The sequence below is a fragment of the Sus scrofa genome, chromosome 8 (genome assembly GCF_000003025.6).
Source record: "Sus scrofa isolate TJ Tabasco breed Duroc chromosome 8, Sscrofa11.1, whole genome shotgun sequence".
Lineage (NCBI taxonomy): Eukaryota > Metazoa > Chordata > Mammalia > Artiodactyla > Suidae > Sus > Sus scrofa.
The window spans coordinates 42,855,155-42,869,448 of NC_010450.4; the positions used below are offsets into that span (position 1 = coordinate 42,855,155).

The 14,294-nt window shown below is 35.7% G+C and overlaps 1 protein-coding gene across 3 annotated transcripts in view; it reads right to left on the reverse strand.

Moving 5' to 3' along the window:
• TLL1 (tolloid like 1) overlaps positions 729-14,294 on the reverse strand; it is a 238,333-nt gene continuing 224,767 nt past the window's right edge. For 2 of the 3 annotated variants that reach the window (XM_021101281.1, XM_021101283.1), the window contains 3 exons: positions 9,197-9,410; positions 4,735-4,985; positions 729-3,600 (listed from right to left, as the gene is read on the reverse strand). In XM_021101281.1, the coding sequence (XP_020956940.1) occupies positions 3,466-3,600; positions 4,735-4,985; positions 9,197-9,410 (600 nt within the window). In that variant the 3' untranslated portion in view covers positions 729-3,465. Of the gene's footprint in view, positions 3,601-4,734; positions 4,986-9,196; positions 9,411-14,294 lie in introns of those variants that run through there. The other variant, XM_021101282.1, reaches the window with a different exon arrangement.

Below are 14,294 nucleotides of genomic sequence, written 5' to 3' on the forward strand. Positions count from 1 at the left end.
AATAAAAGAGACCAAGATACTCTAAAAAAGTAGACATAATTTGAATCTAATACAATGGTATGCAAAAATTAGTCCTAGATAACAAAACTCAGACAATACAGGCAGGGGACATTTGCAGACTCTGGAAATAGAATTGCAGTTTCCCATACATTTCTTTAAAAATCTTGTTTTGTGCAGTTGTGTTAAGTCATGGTCTCCTAAATAAAGTAGATTAATATTCAAATTTGCCTTTAAAAATAATTTAATAAAATCATATTAAATGGGAGCAGGGTTTTTTTTTTGGTATGTGTTGAGTCAGTGAAGAATGTATAGGAGTTAGGACTTTGGCAAACAGAGAACACAACCAAGACTAATGGAGGAGTTGATGTCGGGATTGAAAATAAATTTACAAAACTAATAAAATGTCTAGAACAGTAACAAACAATTATTAACAAAATAACAGTGAAACTACCTGTATTTGAATTTAACAACACACACAAGCCAAAGTGGAATTAATATAAAAGTAATATGCAGTGAGCTGATATCTGACATAAGGTACAATAAAAATTAATATACCCACTGAAGACCTAAGTTCTGATAACACCTCTCTGGTATGCCTTCTAAACACTTCTCAATTGTGTCAAAAATATCAACCCAAACATCCACAATATTTCTAAAAGGAGAATCTCTCCTACCATACCAGATAAAATAATTTAATATATTTATGTTAATAAGAGGCTCACAGTTACTAACTCCAAAATTCAGAGTAGGCTTTTTTTTTTTTTTTTTTTTAGTTTATAGCATTATGGTTCTTAAAGTATCTACAGTTGGTATTTGAATTGTCATGCTAGTACTGAAAGGAACAATGTCTATCCTGAAAGTTTTACTCTAATTCACCTCTAAAACTGACTTTAAGTGAAGTTTCATCATAAAAATATACCTACATAAAAAAATCAATATTGATTCTATTACATTTTGTAGAACAAGCAGATTTTTGTATCAGATAATCTGGGTTTAAACACTATAACCCTGGGAAATTTATATACCTTCTTTGAGCCTCAGTTCATAAATTACAAAATGAGACCATTACCACGGTTTTTCAAGGGTGGTATAAAAGTTTAAAACTAGTATACTGGACTGGGCACAGTGAAGTGCCTTAGGTGTTAATGGTTTTTATTCCTCTCATTCCCAGTATTTTGGCTAATTGAAGATTAGTGAAAAAGATATAGGAGAAGTTACCAGAATAAATCAGCTCCACTAAAAATCTCATTATATTGCAAGCATCAGTTATGCATTCCCAAAGTAAGATTCAATAAGATCAAAAGATTGGTTTTAAAAATGTATTTACATAAGCAAGAAAAGATTTTTCAAGGTGACGGATGACAAGAAAACAAGCTAAATCTGTGTGTATAGTTTAATTTTGTAAAATAAAGAAAAATTCTCAATTTTATTAAATGTTGAATGTTCATGGACAGGTAACAGAACCAAACCTACTTCATATAGCAATCTATACCAACATCAGCATCAAAAAATATCAAAATAGAGTTTCTCTAAATGAATGCGCCTTTTTTAAAATGGGGTTGATAATAATTAAAAGTTCCCATTATTTGTCCATGAAACATCCTAAGGAAGGTGCTACTTCAAACAGGATTCTAGTAGAACTTGGCACATAAATTTAAATTTTTTAACCACCCACAGCTTTTCACCTTCTTATAGCTTCACTCACTCAATCTCACATATATATACATTAATATATATTATATAAAAAAAAAACACAGCAGCTGGCTTTAAAGCGGAAAATTCATTTTCTACAATAAAAGCAGGTCACCATATTTATATCCAATGCTCTCAGCCACAGAAACGGAAATGAATTTTCCTCATAGAGATGCTAATTACCACACACTATTATGTTCAGCTTTTCAAAAGGTATGTCTCTTAGGAGGATCTGTTTGATCATGTGAAAGAATTCTAAGGCATTATAAGCAGTTGTTCAACAGGACAAGTGCTGCCCTTGCAATGATATACTCTTGATACATGTAACAAGTCTTAAGTCTTCAAGTGCTACCAGCCAGAGATGTTCATAGCCTACAGGTTGGCTCAAAGGTCAAAAACTTTGTTTAAAAAAAAGAAATGTTTATGGAATAGCACCATAGAAAGTTTTTCAAAAACAAATCCCTTTTTTTTTTTTCAACATTGCTTTTTAGGGCCACACCCATGGCATATGGAGGTTCCCAGGCTAGGGGTCAAATCGGAACTACAGCTGCTGGCCTACACCACAGCCAAAGCAATGCAGGATCTGAGCCTCATCTGCAAACTACACCACAGCTCATGGCACTTCTGGATCTTTAACCACTGAGCAAGGTCAGGGATCGAACCTGCAACCTCATGGTTACTGGTCAGATTGGTTTCCGCTGTGCCACAATGCGAACTCCCAATACTGCATATTTAAAAAACTGATTCCTAGGAAGAGAAAGAAAGAGATCTTTCAGTTCTTACAAGGCCTATTGCCAATTCATTTCATTTCATTTTTTAGAGAATACGACATTTACCATGAAAATATCAATAATAACAATGATAAAAGATCAACAATAAAAGAAACAATAGCAGCAGTGGAACTTGAGTATGAACCATCCAGGCAGTCACTTAGAAGAATCCTGTTCACACCGGTTGGGAGTTTTTTCATCAAGTTCATAAGATATTACGTGGCTTCCTGGATTTGGTGTGAAAAGGCAGCACTTTCACTGAAAGAACTGAGTTTACCAATTAACTGTGCATTTTCCAGCACTTAAATAAATGATGTCTAGAGTGAACTGCAATAGACACTATTGACATTTCAAACTGGTTGAAATCTCAGTAAAACGAAGTGGTCTCAAGATCCTTTACATTTCAAAGAGGTTAATTTAGCCTGCAAGTAAAAACAATGAAGCTGAAATATTCCAGTTTACAAACATTGGACACACCCACATTTAAAGTATAAACAACTCTCAAAAGACTCCCATTTCACAAGACCTTAAATGGATCTGGTTTACATTGTCTTCAAGATACAAAGTCAAAGCAATTATCCTAAGGTATGGGGAGAGGGTTTTCCAGTTTTTCACCTGCAAGATAATTTTATTTCTTCCATATACTGAAAAATTGTCAAAAAGAACACTCTGCAGGGTCACAGACCCTGAGCGGAACTGTCTGAATTGTGAAGCATCTGTGTTGAGCTGTGAAGAAAAGATTGTGGTCTTCACTGAAGCATGAGATGCTTTCACAAGCTTTATTTATATTTATACCATCAAGAACAGAGTTCAGATATCCTGGCAATGCTGATCACGGTTAGCAGGAAACTTCTCTTTTGATACAAAGATAATTCTGGTCTTGTAGTTTTCTTCTGTTCAAATTCATTATATAAAACATTTGTGCTAAAATCTTCATTTAAAAAAGAAATACATCTTCTCTCCATTATGCACATCTCTTTATGTTCTGATGGAGATTTTGGTGTTATTTTTTGGTATGCGTAGTATCTGGATAGCTGATGCTTTTGTATCTTATATGAAATCCTTTCTTGCTGATTGTGTCATCAGTGTGAAAATGAATTAAAACAGTATCACCAATTGAATTGATCTCTTCTGGTGGCTGAAGACAAAAACAAACAAAGCAAATAAACAAACAATAATGAATTTTTCTTCAATGCAATTCATGTTTGGAAATTTTTTGGTATATAATTTCATCCTCCCAACAACTTTGAAAAGTGGATAACAGTGACTTTATTTTACAGACGAAAAAACTTGAGTTTCAGAGAAGAGATGACATGCTCAAGATCACAAGGCTGATCAGGGATGGACCTGAGCTTTGAATACACTGTTTCCAAGCTCTGGAACTTGGTGTTTTTTTCCCAAAATTTTAAACCAATTTCCTTGGCTTTTACAAGTAAATCAAATGAGGTTGAAAGGAAAGGGGGGCATTAAATCTGTTTTTGAAGCTGCTCTGAGGCAGAGCCACTTCCAGAATCCAAATCATCCATTCCTTGTTTTAATAATCTAATTACCAAGGAGCATATTTGTTTCATTTCAATTTTTATTTGCTTCAATATTATTTAAGCTCAGTGTTATTTAGGCAATAGGTACTGGTAGACATTTCAAAAATGGGACTAATATATTCAGGACAAAATATGTACTCAGAAGTATAGTCAGCATGAATGAGATCCTGGAGGAAAAAAAGCACTGAGAAAGCCTTAAGGTTTTTTCCTATTTCTCACAGGGATACTCTCTGACTTGTGATACACAGCAGTGGAACAGCATTCAACAATATTGGCTAAACCTCCACACTGATGGTGGACCCTACCACTTATCAAATATATTGTTGATGGGAGTGCCAATTTAAATAGTGTGCATATTGTTTTTCTTGTATCTTTTAATTTAGGAAGCTTGCGAAATTATCAAAGGTGTGTGTTTAAGCGTATTGTTTGTAGATAAAATATTTAAATAGTTATTGCGCAATAAAAATAAGAATTTTAAAAATTAGGATGTGCATAGTAACAAGAAATTATAGCTACTAAATTCATTTGTCTTATTCGATATTATCAAGCAAATTCACTAGATAGGGAAAAAATGAGGGAAGATGAGGTGTGCCATAATTTTCAAATCATTAATAATATGAAGTGCTATTTTTTTGTAAAAAGCATTGTTGATTGTATACAATACACACATCAATAACCAATTGACTGACATTTTTATCAGATCTATGGTATCCTGTTGGTACTGTATTTACCCCTGATCCACAGAATCGACCAAGCCCCACTGCTGTTGAATTGAGACCGTCAAAGAGCTCAACATAGTCATAGCCACAGTCAGCTTCTTCTTCCACTTCAAAAATCTGGAAGGATAACTCGAGTCGAGAGCCCCGTTCTGACACTAACACCCATTCACAGTCAACTTGTCCTGGGTAGTTGTTGTCACCAAACTGAGCATGAGAATACAGATCTCCTGGTTTTGATTCTGCTTTCAGTCTGCCACCACATTCTGCCCAGGAAAGAAAAATAATAAGTGAGCTCAATGAGCTTTAACAATTCCAACTTCACTTTCAATATAGTCTAACCTCTCTCTGTCTTCCGTATTCTTTTCCACCATAAGTCATATTTCCCATATTTGAAGATTAAGATGGTGAAATGGGTTCTGCAATAGGTCCTAGAGAGGCTGCTGGGATGGAATCTCAGCTCCGATACATACAAAGTTACCTATAGTGACTTTGGCTAAGTAACCTCACTCCTCTGATCTGTAGGGTAATGTGGTCAAGAGTAAAATGCAATTGATAATAATAGTACCCATCCTAGTGGGTTTTGAGAATTTAATTAATACATGGAAATAAAACAGTGCCTGCCATAGAGAAACTTGCAACAAGTATTTTTATTATACATTTCATATTGTTTTCAGTCTAAAACAACTGTTTTCACGGAAAAAAAAAGGTCAGTGTCTTAAATCAAGTGTAATCTTAGTAATTTAAGAACCTGGGTTCCAAAGAAATAAGAAATAACTTAGACATCAACAAAATCCTGTATGTGTCTGTGTGTCATATAGAACTCTTCACATAGAATATACAGACCAGTATTGCTTAACTTAGGTAGAAATAATTATCTAAATCTGTTGGGGAAAACATAAACAAACCATTAATTGTAGTTACTTTTGTAGTTCCAGAACTTAGTTATAGTTTGTGTTTTTAATAACAAAAAATTTCGTATTTATTTATTTATTTTTGGCTGCACCTGACGCTTGTGGAAGTTCCCAGGCAAGGGATGGCACCTGCGCCACAGTAGTGACCCAAGCAGCTACAGCGACAATGACAGATCCTTATTAACCCACTGTGCCACTAGAGAACACCCCACAAATTTTAAGTGCTCTTTTTACAGCTTCTTTTTAAAGAGCTATTAATAAACATATGCTTTATTAGTTACTACTTTTATCAGTAGAAGTAAATACACCAAAGAAATAAATAAGACCGCATAAAAATTTGCAGTTAGTATAATTTAGAGAATAAAGGTTTTCAAACTTTTCTCAGGAACTCTCTGTAGTCTGAACTCCCCAATCTTATTTTATTTTTTATTATTATATTTTTTTCTTAAGGCCACACCTGTGGCATATTGAGTTTCTCAGGCTGAGGGTTGAATGCTAGCTTCAGCTGCTGGCCTATACCACAGCTACAGTAACATCAAATCCTTCACCTACTGAGAAAGGCCAGGGATCAAACACTATGTCAGGTTCTTAACCTGTTGAGCCACAATGGGAACTCCTTTACTTTATATTGATTAGGGATTAAATAAAAATAGAGAAAGTCTGCAATGTCCCCTCCAATCAAGTCCATATGCAAACATATGGCTGTGGGTAAGGAGAAAATAGAAAGTGATACGAAAAGTGTCAGGAAAAAGTAGTTTCTTTCGGCCCTTATTTGCCAATGACTAAGGTTCTTGGGAAGTAGTAATTTCAGTACTAAAATCAGGAAAGTCCCAAGAAAACTGGGATGAGTGGGGAAGGAACAAAAATAAAAATTCAGTGTGGAAAGATATGGGCAGTTAAGCAAATAGTTATCAAAACACAACTGTAGCCCTGATGTGGTCACCTGTGATAGAAGAGGCTTGGCAAAACCCTATGAGGGTGGATGAGGACAGCTAACGTTCCTACTTGGATTTTTCAGATTTTAAAAAATCTGAAAATGGTTTACTTACATCGTGATTTCATGATTATAAATAACAAAATATTTCTCAGAGTTCCCGTCATGGCTCAGCAGAAACGAATCTGACTAGGATCCTTGAGGACACAGATTTGATCCTTGGCCTTGCTCCATGGATTAAGGATCCCAGTATTGCTGTGAGCTGTGGTGTAGGTTGCACACGCAGCTTGGATCTGGCATTGCTGTGGCTGTGGTGTACACCGGCAGCTGTAGCTCTGATTCGACCCTTAGCCTGGGAACCTTCATATGCCACAGGTGCAGCCCTAAAAAGACAAAACAAAAATAAACAAACAAAATATTTCTCAATCCCCAGGATGGAACACTGTTCAGCTGTGTCTGAACAGGCATAGGCTCAACCCAAACTGTCACAGACATTCAGAGACCTTTGTGTGACTAATATATGAGAGAACTTCTAAGTAGGGTTTCAATCATGGGAATGGCTTCCCCATCATGTTACAGGTAAATGTCCCTCTGTCTTCCAGATGGTAAGTGGGGAATCCTGCGTCATCTGTTGATATAGGTGCCGCTATTACGAACGTAAACATGTGAAGGAACACATGCGCTTAGAACCCTTCTGGAGAGCTGGGAATCTAATCAGTCTTGAAAAATCGTCTCTTGGGTCCCACAGACTGGAAGCCAAGTATCCTTTCTTTCCCACCATGGTGCTTCTCTTATCCCAGTAATTCCAAGAATTGTCCTCTCCCTGTGACAGAACACCATACATAGCCACATGGCCTGGGTATCAATACTAACCTGTTCTTCATCAGCTGTGGGACTTTGTTCCCCACTTCATTCCCCAAATGGGGATCATACATAGTACTCACATCATAGGGTATAGATGAAGAGAATATAATACATGTAAAATTCTTGAAAGATACCTGGCATGTAGGAAAAGCTATATAATTGTACAGTATAATGTACTGCTATTATTTTCTAGTGAGAACATCCTAAATATCACTATCTATACTTCCAGGGATCCATTCAGGAATATAAAGAAAAGCCAGAAAAAACTGAAAAACAATTTAAAGCAATTAAAACAATTTAATTAATCTGTTAAAAAGGAAGAGTCGGAGTTCCTGCTGTGTCACAATGCGCCAGAAGTGTCTCTACTACACTAGGACACAGGTTCGATCCCTGGCCAGGCACAGTGCATTAAGGATTTGGCATTGCTGTAGCTGTGGTGTAGTTTGCAGTTGTGGCTTGGATCTGATCCTTGGCCTGGGAACTCCATATTCCTTGGGGCAGCCAAAAATAAATAAATGAAGGATTATATTTTTGAAGGCCAGCAAAATAGTTTGTAAAAATATTTCTGAATTCAATACATAAATGTATAAACCAGTTTAATCTCATTTACATATATTAAAAAATTCTGATTCTCAGTATTTGATATAATTGAATGATTTATTTTGTTTTCAACTGTCAGCACTTGTATTTCTTTTATTCCACAGCCCAGGAAGGGTAGACTGTGAAGTACAGAGAAGCACTGACTTCTTGTGCCTGTTTGACAGAAACAAATCAGCAACTGAGTGACCAGGATCTTGGGAGGGCAATTCTCTCAGCCCTGGCTCAGAACAGAAATCAAGAGGGAAATGCAGTATTTGAACAAAATGGGAAGAGATTTTGTAAAGCCTTTGCGAATCTGAAAATGACATTTCTAAAACAAAATGAAAGTAAAAGAAAAAACAACAATCAAGAAACTATGACAAAAATTATTGCACTAAAATCTCATGAATGAATTTGCAGACTTTTATAGCAAGACAGATTTCTGAGTCTCAATAGTGCATGCATTGAGTTTGCCACTAGGTGTCACTATAAGCTAGATAATTTCAGTAAATAGTTAACTGATTTTTTTTTTTTTTTCAACTGAATCAAAAAAAGGACATTTGCTGGACATTTATGGACTATATTATTAAATTGGTTCCAAATAATAAAAAATTATTTTGCATTTTTGCCTAAAAAAATCCATATTTTTTCCAAGTTATATTTTATTTCTTAAAGACATCCATTACAGCTGAAATCTATGAGTCAAATTAGGGATTAGGATTAGAGAAAAGATTGTGTTGCATACCAAATAAAAGAGGAAGAAATGAGGCTATGTAAAACAGAGTTAAATCCCAAATTTGATTTACAAAAATATATTAATGCAAAAATTAGCTAATCAGGTAGGATATTAGCAGAAACAAAATTTTGAATACCAAGCTACAGGACACTGTCACACAACATAAAAATCAAACTTAAAGTTAATATGGAATACATTATATAAATGTTTAGAGATATTGCTTGGTCATACCACATTGAACATGAACCAGATCAAACTACTGCATTTCTTTCTAAACATTAGTCAGCTACAAAGAGATTTGGCAGGATGCTCTGTCATTCTCAAATACTTCACATGGTGCATCAGTGAGATTCCTTCTGATTCACTTGTCATTCTGTTACAGGATGCCCTGCACTCACTAGAAGAGAAACGTGGATCCTAGCAAAGAGAAGGATCCCCTAATTTACTGACCTGTAGAATGTGTGGCTTGAAAGCCTTTTCTTTGAACAGATGCATCAGAAACAAACCGAACAAACATCTTATTTCCAGTAGCCACAATGGGCTCTGGTATCTTGTTCCCACACAGTCGTCCAAGAATGGGTGATTTTTCTGTTTCTCCATCAAATACTTCCAAGTGATCATAAGCACATTCTTGATGCTGCTCAATCTCAAACTCACTAAAGGCCTGTTAAAAAAAAAAAAAAAGAAAAAAGGAAGAAAACAAAAAACACAAAAACACATATCACTCAAAATAGGTCCTATTTTGAGTATGATGTTCTATTGAACATCATGATAACTTTGAGCACTTAAACTAAATAGAAAACCCCATAAAGTAATTTAAAAAGCAGTTATTTTTGCAAAAACTAAATGCAGTGAATCCTAACAGAATACCTAAAACAAAGATTTTTTTCATTATATATTTCTTTATTCATATCTTACAACCTAAATTATTAGATAATACTAATATGACTTTAGGCTAGATTATTTTTAACTAATTTTTCAGAGAGATGGTACACTTATTGTAATATTTAGAGTCTTACAAAACATATTAGTGTGTTTTTATGTGTAGGTGCTAGCAAATTCATAAAATAAAAATATTAAATATATAATATAATAGAAAGTTTAATATAACAGTGGAAGGTTTAATTGCGATAGACTGAAAATAACCATTGAACAAATTTTATAATTCCAGGTATTATAGATTATTTGCCATTGACAATTAAAGCTTTTTCCTTTCCTTAAAAACCATCATACATTTAAGAAATTAACCATTACTCCTACTTAAGTCCATGGAGCAAAGCTAAAGAAAAATAAAAGAGTGAAACCTAAGGAAATAAATAGTATGTTTGAAAATGAGTTACATTTGCTACAATCCCTGTAGGATAAAATATTTACACATAAACATTTATATATGGGTTTTCTTTAATGCAGTTTTGTGAAGTGATCATAATTCGCAATTTAAGACATATTTTTGTATTTTTGAAAAAGTGGCTAAGCCTCATCATTATCCCTTACTTCTGGCCACACTACCATCTGCTCTCACTTCTGACTTTGGAGGAGCAAGGGAAGAAATGAAGGAAGCAATTTATATTAATTAGGGAGTAAAAGAAAGGAGCAAAGAGACTAAAAAAAGAAGCAGGCTGACCACTCATGTCTCATTCCATTGTGCCCCACTTATAAGTAGAAATTAAAAAATTATAACCAATAAGCGTTAGTGAGTCACTGTTTGTTATAATTATTATGGATAAAAAGGAATATTCACTTCCTTCAACCAAAGTCACTGGATACTGCAAAAAAAAAATTTAATACAGCGCAAAGATATTACTGGAAACAAATACAATGCAGAAAAATATAGTGAGCAAGGAGACTTCACCAGAGTTTATTTCATCTGAAGCACAACATTCAATCTACACCATCACTAAAGGGTTTGTCACTATTACTTTTTTTTTACTTTTTAGGGCTGCACCTGCAGCATATGGAGTTTCCAAGGCTAGGAGTCGAATCAGAGCTACAGCTGCCAGCCTACACTACAGCCTCAGCAACTCTAAATTCAAGCTTCATCTGTAACCTACCCCACAGCTCACAGCAACACTGGATCCTCAGTAGGCCTTACTTACTGACCAAGACCAGGGATCAAAACCACATCCTCATGGACACTAGCTGGATTCGTTTCTACTGAACCACAACAGGAACTCCTATCACTTATTAATTTCATAATCTAGTGGGAGAGAGTGAAGCAGAGTAGATACACAGTGTATGGAATATAGAAGACCCTGAATGGATGTTGGCTGGATGTCTGGATAAATCTGTCCATCCATCTACCTACCTACCTAAACCTTGTTTATGGCCAATATCAATGGATGGAAACACAGTAGACATGGTAAATCAAAAATTCTTTTTTCTGCCTCTCATGAGCTGCTGCTCAGTCAGCTTCTATTATCTTTGTGTACACATAAACAGTCAATATCAGTTTGTAACAGTTAAGAAACCAGTAAGAGCAAATTGGCCTAAATGCACCCAGGTTTTTTTTTTTTTAATTAAATATGAAATCACAGTTCTGAATAATCAGACAAATAGTGTTTAAAGAGAAAAATAACAATATCTGAAAACCACTGCATGTTGAATGATCATTAGCATCATTCATCTATAAATATAGAAAGCAGACAAATCTACTGCATAAAAGAGAAACATTTTAAGAACGATGGGCATAAAGGCATTCTAAAGTGTATACTTTAAGTAAAAGTTAAAAATGGGATTATAATTTACAGACCACACATGTTCAGTTAATTGGTCCGCTGAAAACTAAGTGAATGAGATAACTTCACTCTCTAATGAAATGCAGGATGTCTGGAATAAATCATGACATCTGTTTTATGGAATAGAGAAACACCACACAAGGTGGCACTGAGCTAGTGGTCTGGAGAGCCTGCTGACAACTGGCGTGGAGCCAGCTGGCTCCAGCTTCTTATCAAATTACTAGTGGAATCAGAATGACTCTATAAGAGTGACATTAGGCAAAGGTTTTGTAGCTAACACTTTCTCGAGTAATGCAAATGACACTCATTCATTAAAGTGTTAATTACTTTTCCTCTTGAAATTAGTAGTAGTTTGCTAGGTCAGCTAATGATTGGTAGTCTTTTTGGTCCTTTTCCAGAAATCAGCGTAAGGCAAAAGCTCCACCACATACAAGCAAAATGTTACAAATTCACATACCGAGATCTTATAAATTTTCCCTGTAATATCATAGAGACATCCACAGAGAGACACTTCCATTTATAGTGACTTTGCTTTAATAAAAATTATTTCTAGGCCACAGAAAGGTATTAGAAGAATCCAAGGGAAAATGGAAAATCTGTTTGTTTTTGTTTTTAGTTTTTGGTTTTTCTTCTTTTTTGGCTTTTTAGAACTTCCATGGCATATGGAAGTTCCCAGGCTAAGGGTCTAATCAGGGCTGCAGCTGCCAGCCTATGCCACAGCCACAGCAATGCAGGGTGTGAGCCACGTTTGCAACCCACACCACTCATGGCAATGCCAGATCCTTAACCCACTGAACACGGCCAGGGATAGAATCTGAATACTCATGAATACTAGTTGTATTCACTAATGCTATGCTAAAACGGGAACTCACAGAAAATGGAAAATCTTTAAAAACAGTTTTTAAAGTTTCCAAAGCTAAAGTGAGGTGCACAGTTTATTATTTTATTCTATCACACATTCTGGACCATGAATTTAATTATCAGTTAAGTCTCTCAGAACCAAGACAGGACAAGGCCAGGAATGAGAGGTCCTTCTCCTTATTTGTTCAGAATGTTATCCCTTTTCTAGCAGGAAGACTTTTGAAGTATCTTTTGACCAAGGTTTCTTTTACTTTATAGTTATTATCATGTAGTTGGCATCTCGGGATTAAACACACATGGACACACTAAAAACAAGGCAAACATATTAGTTTCCTACTGCTGCTCAAGCAAATTACCACACACTAGTGGCTCAATACAATACACATTTATTGTCCTAGAGCTTCAATTTATTTATAAGTCAGTGGTCTAAAATGGGCAAGGTAACACTGTGTTACTTCCAGAAGTCCTAGGTGTGAATATGTTTATTTGCATTCTTCCTGCTTCCAAAGGCTGCTCTCATTCCTTGGTTCATGTCCCTTTCCTCTATATTCAAAACCAATAGTATAGGACCTTCTTTCTGAGCCCCTGCCTCCCTCTTGTAAGGATCCTTATAATTACTTCAAGCCCACCCAGATATACCAGGATAATCGTTCTGTTTTAAGACCCTTAATTTAGTCGCCACTCTATTTGTCATGTAAGATAATATGTCCAGATTCTAGGGATTAAGACTTGGTCATCTTTGCAGGGTGGAGAATGTTATTCTGCCTATCACAGAGAGTAAGGCCAAATGCTTTCACTCTGTGATTGTCAGTGGAAATGTGGACATATACTTATGACTACGTGGCTTCAAACTCTTACCCTTGACTTTCTTTGCTCAGGTGAACAAAGTCCCACAGGGGAAATCTGGCCTGAAGCCTGTTTTTAGTAATTAAACTTTTACTGTTACACAACCATTTCAATTCATTTGTGTATTGTCTATGGCTGCTTTCACACTAAAATGGTAGGTTGTTGCATCACAGACTATTTAGTCTACAAAGTCTATAATATTTAATATCTGGCCCTTTAAAGAAAGAGTTTTCTAAAAAGTAATCACTAGCTAAATTTGTTAGGATTGAATTTCAGGGAAATTAACTAAGATTATGAAGGAGAAAGACCCTTAGTTCACCTCCTTTCATGAGCACACCAAAATTATAACTATTTGCACAATAATCACCACTAAAAAAACTAGGACCTACCAAAAAAGATATTCTACAAGTAAAGACATAAAACAAAGAATCGCAATGAGAACAGTAAGAGGGGTAGACTTGGTCAAGTCCCATGCCCCCAGGTGGGCAACACTCAAACTGGAGAATAATGATATTGCAGATGTTCTCCCACAGGAATGAGAGTTCTGAGCTCAATGTCAGGCTCTCCAGCATGGGAGTCTTGCACTGGGAAGATAAGCTCCTAGAGAATTTGGCTTTGAAGCTCAAAGGGCTTAATTATCAGAGTCCCACAGGACTAGAGGAAATAGACACTTCACTCTTAAGTGGCACATGCACAAATCTCACATGCACTGGGACTTTGATAGAAGCCTGTGCCAGACCTACATGCTGGTCTTGAAGAGTCTCCCAGAGAGGCAGGTGAGGGGATGGTAGCTATACCTTGGGGACATACACACTGGTATGTTGATAAACCCCAGAAGAACTAAGTGAAGTAGAGATAGGCAATCTCTCTGAGAGAAGGTTTAGTGTGGTGACTGTAAAGATGATTAAAGAACTTGGGAGGAGAATGATGCACCAAGCAAGAAGTCAGAAGTTTTTAACAATAAGTTGGAAAATGTAAATAACAACTAAACAGAGATGAAAAATACTATAATTGAAATGAAAAGCACACTAGAAGGAATCAGCTGTAGACTAAATGATTGAGAAATGTTTAGTGAGCTGGAAAACAGAAGTTGTGGAAATCGCTGA